The sequence below is a fragment of the Rhincodon typus genome, chromosome 23 (assembly GCF_021869965.1).
Source record: "Rhincodon typus isolate 14 chromosome 23, sRhiTyp1.1, whole genome shotgun sequence".
Taxonomy (NCBI): domain Eukaryota; kingdom Metazoa; phylum Chordata; class Chondrichthyes; order Orectolobiformes; family Rhincodontidae; genus Rhincodon; species Rhincodon typus.
In genome coordinates this window covers 33,290,581-33,312,315 of record NC_063354.1, presented here as the reverse complement: position 1 = coordinate 33,312,315, position 21,735 = coordinate 33,290,581, and the positions used below count along the sequence as shown (strand labels likewise).

At 41.0% G+C, this 21,735-nt stretch overlaps 1 protein-coding gene across 1 annotated transcript; it reads left to right on the top strand.

The window, feature by feature from the left end:
- The first annotated feature begins 68 nt into the window (after positions 1-68).
- LOC109914845 (tripartite motif-containing protein 16-like protein) lies at positions 69-21,232 on the top strand. Its single transcript, XM_020514457.2, has 6 exons — positions 69-834; positions 3,706-3,801; positions 9,110-9,343; positions 12,985-13,156; positions 15,113-15,208; positions 18,985-21,232. Exons 1-6 carry the CDS (start codon positions 97-99, stop codon positions 19,548-19,550), a joined length of 1,902 nt encoding a protein of 633 aa, XP_020370046.1. The 5' UTR covers positions 69-96; the 3' UTR covers positions 19,551-21,232.
- The last annotated feature ends 503 nt before the right edge of the window (positions 21,233-21,735 follow it).

The window sequence follows — 21,735 nt, the reverse complement described above, 5'->3', positions numbered from 1 at the left end:
GCTTCCAAGCATTTTGTTTGTTGCACAGATTAGGTGTGGTTCACTTTGGAATCCAGTTTTAGCTTGTTCACACAGCTGTTGGTGCTTGCTTCCTCAATGGCTGCTCTAGATTCCTCACCGCTGGGAAAGCAGCTCACTTGTTCGATCTGTTTAGATTTCTTCAAATCTCCAGTAACATTAACCTCTTGTGGACATAACTTTTGTAAAGGATGCCTTGAACACTTCTGGGAAATGATCCACATCCATAGCTGCCCACAATGCAAGGAAATATTTGATACAGGCCTGCCTCTCCAGGAGAATGCCGATTTGAATGGACTGGTGGAAAAATGGAAAGAAGGTTTGACCGAATCTCAAGAGCTTGAATGCAAAGTTGGACAAGAGACTGAGGTTCTGGAACAAAGCTGTCAATCCAAACCAAAGGCTAAATTGGAAATAGGTAAGGAATGCAAGCAAGAGCTAACTTGTAAACCAGTAGACACTGAGTGTAAGACTACAATTGAAAATGAACAAAATGATGACATTGTCACTGATCCTGATGAAGTGGCTTGTGACTCCTGCATTGATAAGAAGTTAAAAGCTGTAAAGTCCTGTCTGACCTGCATGGTGTCCTACTGTGGAAGTCACCTGAGGCCTCACCTTGAAAATGCAGCCTTTAAAAATCATAAACTGATTCACCCAATGAAAAACATTGAACAGGGAAAATGCTGTCTGCATGAGCGGTATCTAGAGTTCTTCTGTAAAAATGATCAGTGCTGCATCTGTACGGAGTGCACAGTGGAGAAACACGTAAATCACGACATAATCTCTGTGGCAAGGGCGACAACTGAAAAGGAGGTCAGTATGAACTAACCAGCAGAGGGGAATGAGTTAAAAAGATAAAAATCAGGACAAGGTTACACTAAACAATAAAGCAGAGAGGTTCAGCTGATTACAGAAAAGGGTTACAGAGTCCTTTCCCTCAAAACTGACTGACTTGCAATGAACCATTTTTACAAACTCTTTTGACAGTTTATAAAAAAACACTTTGTCACAGACTCAGCATTAGGCTATATCGTGGTTTTGAATAAAAATCAATTAATACTGGAGTAAATACCTACACTGAAAATTGGAAGCAAATTTGGATCAAATTAAAAAAATGATTAAAATATCTAAACAATGCTGCAATGAATTGTGTTGTTCCTTCTAAAAGAAATCCTATCATGATAATTTAGAAGTTGGAGTGACTGTAGTAAGGTTTAGTCATTTCATTCCCTTTGTTAATGCTTCTACCATTCTTTTCTTATCTGTTTTTGTTGGGACATGATTTGTATTAGAAGGTATGTGCATCTGGCACAGATATAATGAATACTTTTCAGTTTAGTTGGTAAAGCCTTTGACAAGATTCTGCATGGTAAACTAAGTAGTAAAGTTAGATCACATGGGATTCAGGGTGAGCTTGCCAATTGGATACAAAATTGGCTTTATGGTAAAGACAGAGGGTGAATTGTTTTTTCAGATTGGAGGCCTGTGACCAGCGGTGTTCCATGGGGATCAGTACAGGGTCCACTTTGTTTGTCATTTATATAAGTGATTTAGATGAGAATATAGGATGCATGGTTAGTAAATTTGCAGATGACACCAAAACTGGTGGTACAGTGGACAGCAAAGAAGGTTATCTGAGATTACAAAAAGATATTGTTCGATTGGATCAATGGGCTGAGGCATGGCAGATGGAGATTAATTTGGATAAATGTGAGTATTGGATTTTGGTAATACAAACAAGGACAGGACTTCTACGGGTAATGGTAGGGCCCTGGTTAATGTTGTAGAGCAGAGGGATTCAGGTACATAATTCTTTGAAACTTGTTTCACAGGTAGTTAAGAAGGCATTTAGCAAGCTTGCCTTTACTGCTTAGAACTTTGAGAATTGGAGTTGGGTCATCATGCTGAGGTCGTACAGAACATTGGTGAAGCCTGCTCTGGAGAACTGTGTGCAATTCTGATTGCTCTGCTCTGTTATAGGAAGAATATTATTAAACTGGAAAGGGTTCAGAAAAGATTTACTGGGATGTTGCTGGGAATGGAGGGTTTGAAGTTAAAAAAAAATTGACTGGAAAGACTGGGACATTTTTCACTGGGGCATAGGAGGTTGAGGGGTGACCTTACTGAAGTTTATAAAATCATGAGAGACATTGATAAGATGAATGACAAGGGCCTTTTTCACAGGATGGGTGAGTTCAAAACTAAGGGGCATATTTTTAAGGTGAGAGGAGAAAGATTTATAAAGGACGTTTTACACAGAGAGTGGTTCATACGTGGAATGAACTGCCAGAGAAATTAATGGATGCGGATACAGGTACAACATTTAAAATACGTTTGGATAAGTATCTGAATAGGACAGATTTAGAGAGATATGGGCCAAATGCAGACAGGTAGGACTAGTTTAGTTTGGGAACATGGTTGGCATGGACTAGTTAGACTGAAGGGTCTGTTTCTATGCTGTATTACTCTATGACTCCAGTGAGGAGATAGAAATGTTTCGCTTTTACGGGTATGTCAGCACGTTCTGTTTTCCATCTTTCAGATGAGATGTTACACATCGTGGGGGGTTGATGACCCGATGGCACCCCTTTGAAAATAGCAGGGGAGATCTCAGTGTGTGCTGCGCAATATTGATCACAATTTGTTGTCCGTCTGCTGCTGGATTTTGCAGTGTGCCACATTGGTTATAATATATCTTATGCTACATCACAAAAAGTATTTTATTAACATCCTGAGGCCATGACAAAAGCTTTACAAATAACAATTAGTTATTTATTTCCTTCATTAATGGAGGTAACAATGTGTCTGATTAATATTGTGGGGAATGTTGTGTCTTCTGGTACCTCATCTAAGCATCTATTCTTCAGCATTATCTTTGGCGACATATAGTCCTGAGTTTCTGCCTTTGAACATTCTGCAGTGATCCTGTTGTAAAGTTGATATATAATGAATACTGAGTAAAGTCAGGGTGACTATTGGCTGCACAACTGCCGTGATGTGCATGTATCATACAATGCAGTCTATCATTACCCAGTATGATTTGGAAATAATGTGGAATTCTACGTACTCTGAGGGTAGGAGAGTATAGCAGTTCTGGAGGTCAGACATATTTACAGTGTCTCTCAGTTGTAATTGTCTGTTATCGCAACCAGTCCCTGGATGAGGTTCCACAATTTGTTACGCACATGCTTCAAAGGTTAAGCTCTTGGGTGAGGAGAGAAGAACTGGCGCCCCTTGATTATCCACTTGTCCCTTTGATGGTAACAACAAGGTTAAACTACAAAGAATTCCTTTTTCCCTACACTCAAATGAACCCATGTTTTAAAAGGAATCAATTTAACTCAGCTTTCTTGAATTAACAGAAAATTAAGTTTATTAATTACAAATCAGTTAATAGTTGTTTTTCAATTCTATCTGAGTTACTTGAATTCTGGACAGGGAGTCCAATAATCACTTTCAATTTTTGAGCAACGTGGGTGATTTTTCAGGATACGGTTGAACAAACGATTTCCAGTGGAATAACCTGTCATGCCGGGCCTTAAATTTGGATTGTTGGGTGTTTCAACACTGAAAAATTTGTTGTATTTCAATGTGTTGAGTTTCAAGTAAAATATTGTTAATCTTCAGTATACTTGTAGTCCATGCATACCAGTTATTTCTGTATTTTTCACAATGAACTTCCAGAATGTACTTCGGGAAACCAAAATCAATGTCGACAAGAAAATTAAAGCAGTGGAGAATGCTATCAAGAAGCTACAGAGCAACATTTCCTGCATCTTTGTGAGTTAACAGCATTCCTCTTTGTGGATCATGTCAGATTCTGAGGGATTTTGACAGGGTAAATGCTGAGAGGCTGTTTCTCCTCTTGGGGGATATCCGGAACTTGATGATATAGTTTAAAAGTAAGGGATGTCCCAATTAAGATGAAGACGAGGAGAATTGTTTTCTTTTATAGATTCACTAGCCTTAGAATCCACTTCCCCGGAAAGCTGGGTCATTGGACGTATTCAGGGCTGAGTTTGAGAGGATTTTGATTTATGAGGGTTATGGGTGTAGAGGTAAGAAAGTGGAGTTAAGGTCACAATCAGATCGGTCATGATCTTATTAAATGGTGGAGTAGTCCTTATGGATCAAATGGTCTACTACTGCTTCTATTTCTTATATTTCCTATTCCCATGTGTACCAAGGCCCTGTGTATCTAGTGTGAATGTAGGTTAGGGAGTTTGAATTTTGTAAACAGTAATATTTATCTTCATTTTCCAATAAATATCAAAAATGGGTGACAGAAATCCCCATTTGAACATTATGAGAATGAGCTCTTGTTTAAAAAATATTCTTAGTACCTCTCTTTTCCCTAACAAACACAGCGAACTGGTTTGAAGAACAGTCTTACCAGACTCAAAATTTTAACTCTGCTCTCCACAGACGTTGCCAGAACTGCTAAGCTTCTCTGGCATTCTCTGCACTTGGTTCAGAATTTCAGCATCTGCAGTATCTTGCCTTTCTTTATCCTGCTCTTCTTTCTCTTCTAAAGGTGCTATTATATGCCAGGATATAATTCCACAGAGATAAATTGACCCAACAACTTCACCCGATTCCTCATAAGTGAGCCAACTGACAAGTATTGACATTTAAGAAGCAAACCTGTCCCTATCTAAATCCAATTTCCCTACAAGCATGCTTTGCATCACAAAGACTTGCAGAGTTATTAGGAACAGGAAACCCTCTTTTACTGGACCTGAGCACTGTGGCCCATTTTACTTTATCCATATGGATAAACATATGGATGATAATGGAATAGTGTAGGTTAGATGGGCTTCAGATTGGTTTCACAGGTCGGCGCAACATCGAGGGCCGAAGGGCCTGTACTGCGCTGTAATGTTCTATGTTCTATGTTCACCTGACCTCTCACTTCTGTTGCGTTGAACTCCGAAACATGTTTTCAGTCTGCCCAAAGCACTGTTTGTTCAGACAGGAATTTCACTGCAACATTAGGGCTACTGGAGATGTTGGAAATCTGTAACATAAACAGAAAATGATGGAAACAACTCAGGAGTCTTCATTGGAGAGAGAAGCAGGGTTAATATTTGGTTCTTTTGAGATGTCACAACCAGAAAAATGAACTTTGTTTCTTTCTGCACAGAGACACACTGACTTGCTGTGTATTCCCAGAATTTTCTGTTTTTAATATTGTGTAACCACCCATCCTCCTCCCTCCCTGATGGTCCTGGAATCTGCCAGACTTAAAGATTAAAATTCCAAATGCTGTTGCAAGCCATCTAGAAGACAAATCATTCAGGATTCTAAAATTATAAATCATCAATCCGATCGATTTTGTTACCAGTCTCTCGTTGGTCTTTTACAATCTAGGATATGCTCCTGCTGCTGACAAGATAGCAAGACAAATAATCCTTGCTCAGCAATCTTACTGGTGTTCTGATATGTACAACACTACAATGGAGTCACTGCTGTTTCACTTGACTTTAGCACCTAAAGTAAATCTGGACTCATGCTGCAAATTTGTAGAATATATTCAAACACAATTGATAGTTTACTGGCAATAGTTGTCATGACAAGAGTGCACACTCTCTGGGATTGAAATATTCAACACTGTCATCAGTCTCTGTGGAGAGAACAGCCAAGTACACGGAGGCAATTTTCTCTGAATACTATTGGCAATAAATGTGGTGACCTGACACTGAACATATTCACATGAGACTGTCAATGTACTTTTAATAAAAGAACCAAAGGTTTATCAGACAAAAGAAAAATACAAGAAATAGCTATTTGTATCAGATACCTTTAAAATATTTTTGTAGACAGCAAACAGAAAACTAAAATCCTTGTAATCCCAGCGATAATCTTTACAGACAGTCAACTCCAATGTGGCGTTAGTCCTTTCTTCATTTTAATATTTTTTACTGAATGACAAGTGGCAAATATTTCCTTTTGGGGACTTTCTGTACATTCCCAAGGCCTTCTGACTTTATCAAAAAAAGATCAGAACTCCACAGTATTGAAAAGCAAAAACCCAATTTAACTCTATTTTAAAAGCAAGTTCCCATATAATAATAGCACAATAAACGCCTTTTCACAGTTTGCAGAAGACTAATGTGCGGAAGTAGGCCCTTATTCATAAAGGAAATCAATGGCAGAATAAAGATGATACATCGAAAAGATGCTTAGAAATACATGGGGAAGTAAATGATTTTCCATCAAGCATGCAGATTGCAGTGTTACACAGGGACTTCTTATAGATGTTGGTGCAGACATCTATTTCCTTATCGATGATGATGACCTTATACTTTCCAATGGAGTTCCAGAAATGTTCTTACCTACAGAGAAGCTGATTTCTTACTCTACCTCTGCGTACAGCTTTCCCTCAGCCCCCGTCCCCCTAAACCCCACTTCCCAGGCAATGACCAGGGAGCGTATACATCCTGGACATCCTCCAAGAGAGTTGAGAATTAGGTTCAAGATTAGTATCGCAAGCAAACAAAACTTGTTCAGTGGTGGGAAGTGGAAATAAATAATTAATTGTTCATGGTTAAATGTCAATGATTCAAAGGTGCACCATAACAGAAATTGGTGGAGATGTCAGCGAAAAGGGTATTTATTACTTTTATTTTGGGACCTGTAAATGTGTGAAATGTAAGGCTCTAGTTTACGATCAGTAACTAGCTGATTTTTACATTGTTCTAATCACCCCCAGATCCCTAGTTCTGACACTGGACTTATTTAGAGAATGTGAAATGAAGAAGGTAGAAGACAGGTGTTTCAGGGGCAAAAGAATGTCTGCATTTGTTAAATATAAAAGGCGAGCATATTACAAGAAATAAAGGCAAATACAAAACAGTGTAATTGACACTACCAATTATACAGAGGACAGTCCTTAAATACATGATTGAACACTATTAGAAGCTAAATAGTAGTTTTAATCAGGCTTCTTACCCTTCAGGTTCCCTGCAGTGTCAACATCCACCTTCCCCTCCCTGCTAGCTAGGTTGGATACTTTGGGGTCTTGAGAATATAAGCTCACCACTGGGGATAAACGCGATTTTGAAACACAGCTGGCCATTCCCGCTTGCTGTAGCCCATGCTTCGATGAAGACATTGGACAGTGTAGGTCTGAGATAACAAGGTGTAGAGCTGGATGAACACAGCAGGCCAAGCAGCATCAGAGGAGCAGGAAGGCTGACGTTTCGGGCCTAGACCCTTCTTCAGGACAGTGTAGGTCTTCAGTCTGGGTTGAGTCTGACGCAGTAGGGTGCGTTTGGGATTTATCAGGTGAGTCCTTGGTTTTCCTTACTATGTGGTGTTTTCACGAGCCAATTTTCACCTCAGGATGTGCCTGAGGCCTTGTCAGTTGGATTGGTGGTTTTTGGAGGTTGTCGATCGTCAGGTCTGCTGGCCGTGATCGGTTGCTGTTGGTTTCCCTGTTACGGAACAGGCCTATGATCCATCGGGATCCCTCTCCTGCTGGTAGTTGTGGGGATAACTCCCAGGGTGAATTGCTCCTTGGGATCCCCCTTCTGGAGATAGCTGTGAGGATCGCTCTCAGGGCAGTAGCTCTTTCGGATCCTTCTCCTGGTAGTAGCTGGGGATAGCTCCCGGGGTGAATCACAATCTTGAATCCCTCTTCCAGAGGTAGCTGTGCAGATAGCTCTTGGGGAGATAGCTCTCTCTCTCAGGTGAGGTCGGGGCTTCTTGTCTCTTTTCTCTTGTTTTCGCACCAAATCTGTGCTTGCTGTTGTGTTACTGCTGTTCCTTTTTGAGGCAATTGGCTTCCTGATAGTTGAGTAGGTGAAAATGTATCTTGGTTAAGTGGAATGTCTGGTAGCTCTGCGCATGAATATTGGTCGAATTTGAATGTCTGGTATATTCAGCGCCCCCATTCCATCTGGGCTGGGTGGGGTTTAAGCCTGGTTGATTGTCCTTTTAGAGTGAATCTGTGAATAGGATTTTCGGGCTGAACAATGGTTCCAAAGCAGCAGTTTTGATGAAGGGTGTAAACCTAAAATGTCGACTTTCCTGCCCCTCTGTTGCTGACTGACCTGCTGTTTTCCTCCAGCTCCAAATGGTATTGACTCTGACTCCACATCTGCAGTTCTTGCTATCTCCTATCTCTGTGCCTGTATTTTTCCCAGAGCCCTCAGCCCAACTGCTTTTCTATTAAATCCCTTCTAAAAGTTTTTGAAAAGTCCAGACTTTTGGACAGGTATTTTAAATGATAGGGATTTTTGCTCAATCCTACAGAAAGTACCTTTGTCATAGCGATATCAGATTATATGGAATTGGAGCCTGAAAGGTTCCAGAAGGATCTCCTCTTTTACCATGCCTTGTGAATCATTATGTTTCGTAAAGCTTATAAATATTCGTACAGATCAGTGTAGATGTCATCTTATTAGAGGGTCTTGAAGATTTCAAATTATGGGACTGTGACTATATTCCCTGCTGATACAGGACAAATTGTCCTGCTCTGGACCTCCAGCACCAGGATGTCTCCCTTCATTGTTGAGGTACCCTGCAACATACTGCAGTATCCCAGTTAGAGCACTTCATACCTTTAGTGGAAATGAGTGAAAGAAGGCCATGTGCACTGCTCCATGAAAGTTGCATCTAACCCACCAATGAGTACTTAATTTGCAGAGTATGCTTTAGCACTTATAAGCAACTTCAAATGATGCTAATTTACAATTAGAACCAAACTTGCTTGGTGAATCCAGACTTTTACGCAGGTCAAGTTTAATTGGCCCCCAGTTGGCACCTGTATTCACACTTTGGCCAGAGGAATCCAAACAGTTTCAGGTCTTCAGTGAGGGTTTCCAGCATTTCCAATTTTTCAGATTTCCAATGTTTATAAAAAATTATTTGGTGCACTATTTGGAATAGAGTGCTATGCATTTGCTCCAAAATTACATTGAGGCATATTTTCATTAATTTGGTGGACATTCACTTACTCTGGGTATTGTGTGGTTTTCAGGCAATGTTTCCCAGTTCAAATTGGTGGAAGTTCTAAGGGAAACATTAAGAGTTTTTGATATTACATTGATAATTTTGTGTGTCTGAGTACATTGTCTTATTCTAGAACTCGGTATCAGAGGTGAAATCCAAGGTTGAAAAGCAATTCAAGGACCTCATGGAGGCTGTTCAAATTGCACAGAGAGAGGTGCTTGGTTTTCTGGACGATAGTGAACAAAAGTCACTGAAGCAGGCCAGTGGGATCCGCACTCATCTGGAAAACAATAGCATGCAGCTGAAAAAGACCAAGCAACAAGTAGAAGCCCTGATGAAACTGAAGAATAGGGTGCAGTTTTTACAGGTGAGCAATGCCACATGCATCAGCAAACTTTCAGCTTTATAATCACCATGATCGACCACTCAAAACAGCAGTTTGGTGAGCACAATTTTATAACATTTGCGGTTAATGTTTCCTTATGGAAGAAGGTACATGTGGGTTTGCGATGGAGGGTTGAGTGAATTGTGTGAATTGTCAACAATTCCAACACAGAACAAAGCATTGCTGTAAAGCAACACACTTTGCCAAAGCTTTGCATGTCACACTGGTCAGACTAATTTGCATGAAATGCCAAAGTAAGGGGAAAACAATATTTATTCTATATGAAAGGAGAGCGCTGATTTGTTAGTGAGTAGTTTCTCATTGTTTGATGTGTTGCCAAGGAGAATGTGCCAGTTATGATGACTGCCGAGCTTTGTTTAAATTTTAAACAAGGCAGGTTGACTCTGATCAAAGCATTGCCCTGAGAAATGAACAAGAAAATGGCTGTCACCTGTTTTGTTGGTTGAAACAGGCACACCACTTTTTCCATTTGCATGGAATGGGATCCTGTGTATTAACATATAAGCAGCTTCCAGTATATGAAGGTACATCATACTTTGAACCAATTGATTCCTCCCACTTCCTACAAACCAGAGGGGTGGCTATGGATACCTGCATGGGCCTGAGCTACGCCTGCACCTCTCTTTTTAGGATTTGTAGAACAGCCTATCTTCAACAACTACACTGGCACCATCTCGCACCTCTTTCTCCGCTATATTGATGATTTATCAGTGCTGCCTCGTGCTCGTAAAGTTCATCAACTTTGCCAACACTTTCCATTGTACCCTCAAATTCACCTGGACCATTTCTGCCACCTCACTCCCCTTCCTGGACCTCTCCAGTAACCAACTCACCACTGAAATTCATTTCAAACCCACTGACTCCCACAATTACCTCGACTACAAATCCACTCACCCACCCTCCTGCAAAAGTTGTATTCCATATGCACAATTGCTCTGCCTCCGTCTCATGTGCTCCCAGGATGAGGTGTTCTACTCTAGGACTTCTCAGATATCCTCCTACTTTAGAGACCATAGTTTCCCCTCCTCTGTTATTAAGGATGCCCTCAACTGCATCTCCCCCATTTCCCACGCTTCTGCCTTCAAACTCTCTCCTCACAACAACAATAGAGTCCCCTTAGTGCTCACATACTACCCCACCAACCTCTGAATACAATGCATCATCCTCTGACATTACCGCTACTTATAATCAGACCCCGTCACCAAAAAGATATTTCCCTCCCCACTCCTGTCTGCTTTCCGCAGGGACAATTCACTCCGCAACTCCCTCGTCATCTCCACACTCCCCACCCATCCCTCTGCCAGACCCCGTACCTTTCCCGGCAACCACAGGAGGCACAGCACCTGCCCCTACACCTCCCCTCTCGCCTCCATCCAAGGCCCCAAACAATCCTTCCACATCTGGCAGACATTCACCTGCAGTTTGTCTAACCTCATCTGCAGTATCCATGGCTCCCGATGTGCTCTCCTTTATGTCAGGGAGACCAAAAGCAGACTCGGGGGCCAGTTTGCGGAGCATCTGCACTCTGCAAGCATCAACCAACCCAACCTTCCGGTTGCCATCCACTTTAACTCCCCCTCCCACTTCCCTGGCAATACGTTCACCCTTGGCCTCCTCCACTGTCGGGGTGAGGCCAAATGTAAACTGGAGGAACAACACCTGATATTTCACCTTGGGAGCTTACAGCCCAATGGCCTCAATATTGAATTCACTGGCTTCAAAAATCTCTCCTTCCTCAACCTGTCCATCTTCTGAATCTCCTAACCACTCCACCCTTCCCACTGACCAACCACAATAACACTCCACCTGCATCACCTGCTTCAAAACCTAGCCAGTCCCAACCCGTCCATCTTCCTACTCCCCCATCTGCTCCATACTTCTCACTGACCAACACAATAACCCCCTACCTGCATCCACCTATCTCCATCTCACCTACACTTCCCCTAGCCCCACCTCCTCTCTATTTCTGGGCACCTCTCCCCCTCCTCAGTCCTGAGAAAGCGTTTTGGCCTGAAACGTTGCCTTTCCTGCTCCTCGGATGTTGTCTGGCCTGCTGTGCTTTTCCAGCTTCGTATATATTGTGAACCCGGCTGATAATTCTTAATGGTTGCTAGCCTAATTGTGTGCAGTTTTGGGCCCCATATCTCAGGAAGGATGTACCGGCCCTGGAGCAGATTCAGAGGAGGTTCACAAGAATGGTCCCAGGAAAGGAAAGCTTAACATATGAGGAATGTTTGAGGAGTCTGGGACTAAACTCATTTAGAAGGTTTGAGTTTAGAAGGATGAGGGGTGATCTAATTGAAACTTACAGAATACTGAATGGCCTGGACAAAGTGGATGTTGGAAGATGTTTCCATTGGTAGGAGAGTCTAGGACCTGGAGGCACGGCCTTAGAGTAAAGGGAAGACCTTTTAGAACGGAGATAAGGGGAAACTTCTTCAGCCAGAGAGTGGTGAATCTATGGAATTCACTGCCACAGAAGGCTGTGGAGGCCAGGCCATTGAGTACATTTAAGACTGAGATAGATAGGTTCTTGATTATCAAGGGGATCAAGGGTTACGGGGACAAAGCGGGAGAATGGGGTTGAGGAACTTATCAGCCATGATTGAATGGCAGAGCAGACTCGATGGACTGAATGGCCTAATTTCTGCTCCTGTGTCTTATGGTCTTATCAAGAAAATGTTGTCTGATTGTGGAACTAAAAATAGGGAATTCTGGTCAACACTTCAAAGGAAGTTTAAGACAGAGTAGAACACTAAAATTTTGTTTTACCTTTGACTTGGATAAAAGTAAAACACGGTCTTTTATTAAAGAAATCCTACTGTTTATAGCAGCATTTCCCATCACTACTGAATATCCCAAAACATTAAATACATTTATAATGTGGTCACTGTCACAATACACGAAATATGGCAGCCAATTTACGTGTAGTAAGTCCCCACAAGCAATGTAATGACCAGATAATCTGAGTTTACTGTTGATTCAGGGAAATTGTTGGGTAGGATATCCAAGATAGCTTCCCTACTGTTCTTTGAAATAATGCCATTAGATCTTTTATATTCCACTGATTTAGCAGGTAGGCTTTGGTTTAACATCTTATCGAAAAGACTGCAATGGAGTGGAATATCAGATGAGAGTTTTGTACCCAAGACCTCCTTTGGGGATACAGAACTTTCTGGCATCAAAGATGTGAAAACTATCAACTGAACCACAGTTGACGAACGAGCAACATTGGCAGAGATCTGTTGAGCTGAATAGTTTGTCTGTGCTGTAAAATTCAATGCCATTCACAGCATAAAAAGATTAAGACAACTCATAAGAAACACATAGATTTTCATTGACTATATTATAATAAGAATAGGTTTCTTGTCTGCCTTTTTAAGGTCACTAAGTGCCGTGAGGTTCTTGGAACCTTAGAAATACAAATAAGAAGGATTATTTAAGAAAGAACAAGGGATTCTTTACAAAAGGGCTCACTAACTAGATATGTAAATTTCCCAAACTATCTTGAAGTTTTTGAAAAAGGCATCTAATTTATTTGCATTTACTGTTAATTCCTTGCATCTAATACTTTTCAGTGCATTATGGAAATTATTATTTAGGAATTCTGTGAATGGAAGAAAAGCAGACCGGATGATATGCTGCCCAGTGTGTACATTGGATTGATAGACAAACTTGCTGGAATTAGTGCAGCTGTTTCAGAATCGACAGAAAACATTAAACAATTGCTACAGACTTCCTATAAGGAGAAGTTGAATGCATATTCAAAAGAAGGTTTGTTCACTGTTTCTCTTTACTAGTTACTGCACTTAATACATTGTCCACTGAATTCACATCATTATACTAAAGTAACTATTCCCCCATTCATCAAGAAAAGTTGGAAAGACATTGTACAATAAAATGGCAACAATGAGTTGTACAATCAATTTGGCCAGAATTTGATGGAGTGAGGCATCTCATGGTGTGGCCAGTTAGTGAGACGATTTCCAGCACTATTCAGCTCAAAAACAATTTTCCCACCATGTCACTGGAAGTGCAAGTGGCTAAAAGTATAAACAGTGCATCCAAGACAATAGTGAGCAAAGAGATCAACAGCATAGCATCTTAATTGAGGAGTTTTAAAAATTAAAACAAAAGGAAAGAGGAAGCAAGAATGTTTAACGGAGCATAGCGTAATAAATGGAGAAAAATTAAGATCAAATTAAGAGAGATGAAAAACTAGAAATAAAAGTAATAAAGCAAAATTGAGAATGTAAATATATCCATGTAAAATGCTCAATGCCAATTTACTATTTGAAAGAATAACTGTTAATTAACTAAATTAACTGTTCATTTCCTACACCAGAGAAATTGATTGGCAGTCATTGATGATTATCATATTGCAGTAAGGGTACTAATATTCAGACTAGATTTACCTTTTGTGGCCAGTTTAATGGGCACTTCAAAACTACAAAAATAACTTGAAAGTCGTGGGCACCTTTAAGGTGAAGTTAATGGCCCAGAACTTGTGGTGATCCATCGTTCATGGAGTCTTCCTTTCTTGTTACAGGTTAATTTATGGTCTTATTATTTGCAGAATAATTTGCCCAATATGTTTACCCAGGATTTTTATTCTTCACAAACTTCCTTGAATGAAATATTACTCCCTGTATTCATTGAAAGACCAATTTTGTCAAACAGAACAGCTAACATTTATAATTGACCCTCTGGAGGGAGTAGAACTGGTGCTGTGCTCACACGCATTGAAATAAGAAATATTGGGCTAAATTGTACCATTTGAACTATGAGTCTGGCATCAGTCTGATTTCTGAGTGTCAAACATGGATGTACACACGGTGGGATATTGGTTGTGATCTTCCCAGAGGAGGGCAATTAAGAAGTTGTCCCAGGTACCAACATTAAATTAAAGATCGCGGGATGCCTGAGGATGTGGCCGGCCAATCAGATTGTCCAGGGTGATAGCCTTGTGGCAGCACTGGTATGAATGTCCACGTTTGAGGCCCCAGTGCTATCGATGGGATCAGCAGCCACTTTCTCACACCCAACACTATCTGCTGGATCTATAACATTTGCAAGCATTACCTGCAAGATTGACAGTTTCACCTTGAAAGTAACTCAAGTTCTGCATCCCACTCCTGACATTACTTGACCCATCGAGGGGTAAGGGGCGGGGAGCTCCAGTCAAACGGAGACCCCAGCAGCTTTTAGTGGGTGAGTTGATGTCAGGCAAGGGTGGAGAAGTGGGATGTCCTATGCCCATCAACAGCAATCTCCCGAGCTCATATACCTCTTCAAACACTTGCTCCTCACTGTTCTCTCAAGCTGAGTCTTCCTCCCCTGTTTGCTATTGCCTGCCGGTCAGTCCTTACTGATATCTTATATCTTACTGGACTTGCACTGATACTGGGGACCATTTCTCCAACCTGGTACTGCTGAGATAAGTGGATTGGTTGACAGATCTCTAAGGAGGGTCAGGTGGAGGTCTTGCCCTGAGCCAATTAAAACCTTGCCAATTGTCACAAAGCCATGGGCCAGCTCGCCACTTTGTGAGAGGACTGACGTCTGTAAGAGGGTCGTGGGATGGGGATGTGTGTGGGGAATGTGGGAACATAGCACCTCCTAAAATCCAGTTCATTTATAAAAAGCACAAAGTTAAGTAATAAAGACAGACCAAATATTCAAAGAATGTCTATATAAATTCTTCACGTTTGTTTTTCTCTCTTCTTATAGAGCAATTAGGATTTAAGACAACAGTGGCTGTGATTTGTGCTTTAAAACATGCCCGACGAGAAAAGCAACCAAAGACCAGGAGTGAATTTCTGAAATGTGAGCATCTTTATATTGAGCTTGACTTTTGAATAAGTATTTAACCTGATGCAATATATTTTATTTTACTACTTTCAAGAGGTTCTTTCAGCTCAATGTGATAGATGGAGACTATCACTGCAAACTATTGAAATAATATTTGTTGTTTTAAGAGTACTATCCTGTCAGTCATCTTTATCATTGATGTATTAATCTTTCACAATTTCTGTTTGACCAAGTTGCTGTTTAGCTGGATTAAATTTGTGTGGTTTGGGAATTTCAATATATAGTTCTGAGAGATTCTTTATTCTCTATTCATTCACGGGATATGGGTGTCACTGGCTAGGTAGCATTTATTGCCCATCCCTAATTGCCCCGAGGACAGTTAAGAGTCCACCACATTGCTGCAGGTCTGGAGTCACATGTAGGCCAGACCAGGTAAGGTTGGCAGTTTCCTGCCCTAAAGGACATGAGTGAACCGGATGGGTTTTTACTGACAATCGGCGATGGATTCACAGTCATCATTTAGATCCTTAAATCCAGACACTTACTGAATTCAAATTCCACCATCTGCCATGGTGGGATTTGAACCCTGGACTCCAGAACGTTATCTAGCTCTCTGGATTAACAGTCCAGCAATAATGCCACTAGGCCATCGCCTCCCCCAAGAGAAGTAGAGTTTGTGTTCTAAGGATGCAGGAAGCTGAGAATACGACAGGAATCTGTCAGAAAGAACATCCATCTCTCGATCAAATTTAACCCCATTTAATTTAGCATAGAATTGATATATAATCTTCCCTGGAGTCTGTTCTATCACATCTTCACCATTCTGGAGAGAGAAATGCCCTTTAGGTTCCAGTCTAACCTATGGTTTGCTATGTTAAAATGCATTCAAAGTTTCTGTGCTCTGACTAAATCAGTTATGCTGTGCACATCTACAACAATGATATATCTAAGTAGTTTGCACAATCAGCCAGGTCTAAAAGCATTAAATAGGTTATATTTGTTTTATGATGCTAGATACTGCGGTGTTAGCTTATTTGATAATGAGGTGTGTGAGTTAGTTATTGCCTGGATTTGTAGGTAACAGATTCAGGTATTACGCAACTCACGGTCAAATCTTTGAATATTTTCTGAGAGGCTAGGACTTGAGTTTGAATGTATTCCAGCTGAAGGCGTTTCTCTGTCTCAATTTTTCTCTCTCAAACCTACTACAGATATCAGCTTCAACGGTGGCATCACTGTCAAATTTCAAGTGGCAATGAGCTGCAGGCCAAATATGCCTCGAATTCAAAATACAGCAGATGCTGAAAATATGACATTAAAAATAAATGGAGATGCTGGAAATAGCAGCATCTGTACAGACAGAGAGAAACAGAATTAAGGAAGGTGATTTTTGCTTTAGTGGGTTGGGGCCTCACTATTATGTCAAATGGGGGTCACAACCCTACACAATGGGCGCAACATCATTGAAATAAAACCAGAATATGCTGGGAAAGCTCAGAAGGTCTGGCATTATCTACGAATAGAGAAACAGAGTTAATGTTTCAAGTCTAATGGTTCTTATTCAGAAAATCATTGAGGTGTTGATTGGCTTGACTTTTCATTCATAGGATGGGGTTGCCTCTAACCAGGCCAGCATTTATTGCCCAGAGGATGGTTAAGAGTCAACTACATTGCTGTAGGTCTGGAGTCCCATGTAGGCTAGACTGGGTAAGGATGGCAGTTTCTTTCCCTAAAAGACATTAGTGAACCAGATGGGCTTTTCCAGCAATTGACAATGATTTCATGGTCATCATTAGACTTTTAATTCCAGATTTTTATCGAATTCAAATTTCATTACTTGGTTCTCTGGATTCAAACCAATTATTTGGGTCTCTGGATTAACAATCCAGCAATAATAACACTAGGCCATTACCTCCTGACTGATGGCTGGAGATCTGGTGAGATATCCATACTGACTGTTCTGGAGAAAGCAAATACCAATCAAGCAGTGGTGAAGTCACTGGCAGACCTTCCCCGGAATCAAGACACCTGGGGTGGAAATACCACCCAGTCAGACCCACCGTGGGATCAGAGGCTGGCAGCTTATCCTCTCAGCAGTACAATGGTGGAAGCTGTGGCTGCTGCTGGAACAGCACCCCTCAGATCCCAGGGTCATGAAGGATTTGGGGCGAGTGTAACTACTGACCAACGAGCTAATCTGAGGAACAGTGACCTGACCCTGATTTTAACCCAAAACGGACTACAGGATGAGATTGCCATCTAATGCAGAACAGGGGGCGCGTTCTTACACCTGGGGGCCTATTGGAGGCCCTCCAACCTTGAAGCAGCAGGCCACCTTAATAAGGAAATGGGTAGGGTGTGCAGGCCTTCACTTTTGAAACTTCAAAAGTCAGCAGTTGGGCCGCCATTGTGGAGGGTGACTGCAGACATGACTATGTGAGAAGGCCATAAAGCTTACCTGGAACACTAGCTCCCATATCTGCTTTAGGGAGGCCTACAGGCGGCTGGCCTGGCCTAGGTTCCATCACTGTAGGATTGACTGGAAAATTTCAGATCACTTCTTAATTAATTAATTCCCATGAATTGGCTACTCCAACCTGTGATCAGGAAGCTCTGCCTCTCTCCCATTACTCTTCTATGAATCCGGGGGATAGGAAAGTGCTAATGGAATGAATTTTCACACTGACATTGCCTGTGTTTCTTTGGGACCAAACATTCCGCACCAACCAGACATCCCAATCTGACCTCGTCCCATTTACTAGCATTTGGTCCATATCTATCTAATATCTATCCTTCCAATTCATATACCCATCCAGATGCCTATTAAATGTTATAATTGTACCTGCCTCCACCACTTCCCTTGGCAGCTCATTCCATACATGCACCACCCTCTGCATGAAAAAGGTACCCCTCCAGTCTCTATAAATCTTTTCCCACTTACTTTAAACCAATGTCTTCTAGTTCTGGTCTTCCCTACCCTGGGAAAAAGACTTTGGCCTTTCACCCTATCCATGCCCCTCATGATTTTTTAAACATCTATAAGGTCAGCTCCAATGCTCCAGGGAAAAATGCCCCAGATTATTCAGCCTCTCTCTATAGATCAAACCCTCCAACCCCGGCAATATTGTTATAAATATTTTGCACCCTCTCAAGTTTAACAACATCTTTCCCATAGAAGGGTGAGCAGAATTGTACGCAGTATTCTAAAAGTGGCCTCCCAATGTTCTGTACAGCTGCAACACAACATCCCTACTCCTATACCCAATGAACTGACCAATGAAAGCAAGCGTGCCAAATTTCTTCATCACCCTGTCTACCTCTGACTCCGCTTTCAAAGAACTACACACCTGCACCCATAGGTCTCTTTGTTCAGCAATGCTCCCCATGGCCCTACCTTTAATTATATAAATCCTGCCACGGTTTGTCTTACCAAAATTCAACACTTCATTTATCTGCCACTCTGCCCATTAGCCCATCTGATCAAGGTCAGAGATTGGGCCCCTGTTAACTTTTTGGTGAAGTTATCTTCAGAGTTACACAGAGAGAACGTATCTCAGGACTTAACCTATGCTTTATTGGGTTTGCAAATGCTTGAGGCTGCCAATCACAAAAGTGTTATCATAACTTGATGTGCAGAAGAAAACAACATTGTTGTTCATACCATGTGTCTTCAAAGTATTAATTGATATATGGACAAAATAACATTTTAGTAGTGTAGAATTAATTGCAGGTTTAATTTGAAAATGCAATGCTTCACTTTTCACTTTGTGTAAATTGGCCTTCATTTCCAGATGCTGCCACTTTGGCATTTGACCTGAATACAGCCCACAGATATCTTCGCTTCATCAATGACAATCGCAAGGTTTCCAACACTTCACCCTGGCTGCAGCCATATCCGGATCACCCCGAGAGGTTCGAACATTGGCGGCAAGTGCTGTGCACAGAAAGTTTTTATATGGGCCGATGTTACTGGGAAGTGGAGATCAGCGGAGAGGGGACCCATGTTGGCATGACTTACAAAAGCATTGATAGAAAAGGAGACAATAGTAGTGGCTGCATCACAGGGAATGATTTCTCCTGGTGTATTCAGTGGACAGGTAAAGAGTTCTTAGTCTGGCATGGTGATGTGGAAATGCCAGGGAAGGATGAGAAGTTCAGCAGGATAGGAGTGTACTTAGATTATCAAAACAACATCCTATCATTTTACGGTGTTGATGACACTATGACCTTGATACACAAGTTTAAATCTTCATTCACAGAACCATTATGTCCTGCATTTTATCTTGCGAAAAAGGAAGCATCAGTTTCTCTGCTTTTATTTGATGTAGAAGCTGCAGAGAATACAAAAGCTGTGTAGAATCAACTTTGGGGCTGTATTTAATGGTACAGTATTCTCCCCCCTCTAGCCTTACAATTTCACATCACACACCATAAGGTCACATTCACCTTACGTGTGAGAACAGCAGTAGTTCAAAGAGGAAAGGGTCAGCAAAGTGGAGTATTGTAGCAGTTAAGCAATTGATGTGAAAATACTATTTTTTAAGTGTCATCTCTCTAAAATCAATTCCACCTTGTTGATAAATGATTGAACATAATAACACAAGGAACAGATACAGGTCATGCAACTCCTCAAGCCTCCTCTATAACAACTTTTGTATTCAGGGTTTCTGTCTCTCAAGTTTCCAGATTTTCATTTTCTCTTATTTGCAAAGTGTCTGCTGTGTTTTGTCTTTTCATTTGTTGTGTGACCAATATTTTGCAACAACTGCTAGGGTCCCCAGACATTATAAAAAGATAGCTGATTCTTACTATTAAGGTGTAATGACATTCTTTTAAATGTGAGAAAAAAATAAAAGGACTAAATCTATTTTGCTTCCCATTTATTTCTTCTTCCTATGTTTTGCTTGGATCAGGGTCCAGAAATTGTTCCTTCACTCAGAAGTTAAAGTTTAGCTATGTCCAGATGGATGAAGAGATGGTATAGTTGTGGTTGGTAACAACTCTTATAGTTGATGACACAGCAGGATGGTTTTGGTATACAGAAAATTGATCCTCCATGCAGACGAAAATAAGGATCTTCAAGAATCAGGTTTTGAGGAGATTTGGATTTGGGCAGATGTAGCTGTCAGCCTACGGTGTTGTTTGTTGTACTCTGTTCTGATGCTAAAAGTAGCCTGAGACCAGACTTTGGGAATAAATAACTAAACCTCTTCAAAAACTAGAGGAGTTTTGGTCATGTGACATTGCCCATGCACATGTCAGTTAGTTTAATCGGGCAAATTTGTATGCCTTTGTTTAAAGTCCATCATTCACTCCAGGGCTTAGCTGTGGGCTGTTAGCATCTCTGCAGGCATAATGAATATTGATTAGGTCTCTTTGCTATCAGGCTTTAAAAAGTGTCATAGAAAACCATGAAACATTATTGCTATGGTATTTTCCCAGATGACTATCCTGATACCTTGAGGTATTTGCTGCATCTACCAGTATGTGATGCTGGGCCAGGTTTGTTAGGGGTAGTTCATTGTCACTAATCCTCCAACGTATTTGCCTTGTCTTGGGCCAATTTGATGACTGGTAGTAGAATCCAAACAGAAGAGATACTGTTCTTAAATAACAAGGAGGCTTACTGCATGATTGTAATAAGTGCAATGATATTTGTACAGGATTAGCTACTAGGATCTGAGGCAGTAGTACAGATATATCTGCTCTCTCCAAAAGATAGAGTAGAACTTCCAGTCACCACCCACAGATTGTGTGTAACATCAGTGGAATGGATAGAGCCAACTGAACATGAACATTCACCTCTTCAGCAACACTAACCTATACAACAGGCACCCGATACATTCTTTAACCAGTGAACATAATTGACCTTGACAGTCAGAATAACCAGATAACACATGTTTAAATCCTGCTGCATTTGATAGCAGAGTCACATGGTATTTCAATATTATTTTCAATTGATTCATGCACAAAATGATTGTACCACATTTGTATAGTGGATGAAAGTGTTGCTATAAGAATTTATATTTCAGTGTTACCATGCACAACAAAAATGTAAAAATACTTTATTTTAAATAAAATATATCATACACTATATGTTTGTGTATACCCAATGTCTCCATTCTTCACTTTAAGATTGTTTAGATCTATAGTAATTTTATAATAAATGGGAATGACAATGTTGAATTTTCCTCTTCTAATTTATTGCTTTGTGAAGTAAATTTCCATCTGGTGTCATTCCTCAGCAGACATATGGGGAAAATTTGATGTCAAAACAGGTGGTGAGCAATCAGCAACCGTTATACAACCTGCTCAACTTGGATTCAATGGTTAGGGGAACAGACAGGAGATTCTGTGGTACCTAGCGAGACTCCCAGATGTTATGTTGTCTCCTGGGTGCCAGGGTCAGGGATGTCTCCGATCCAGTCTTCAGGATTCTTAAGTGGGAGGGAGAGCAGCCAGAAGTCGTGGTACACATCGGTACCAATGACATAGCTAGGAAACGGGATAAGGACTTGAAAAATGAATATAGGGAGTTAGGA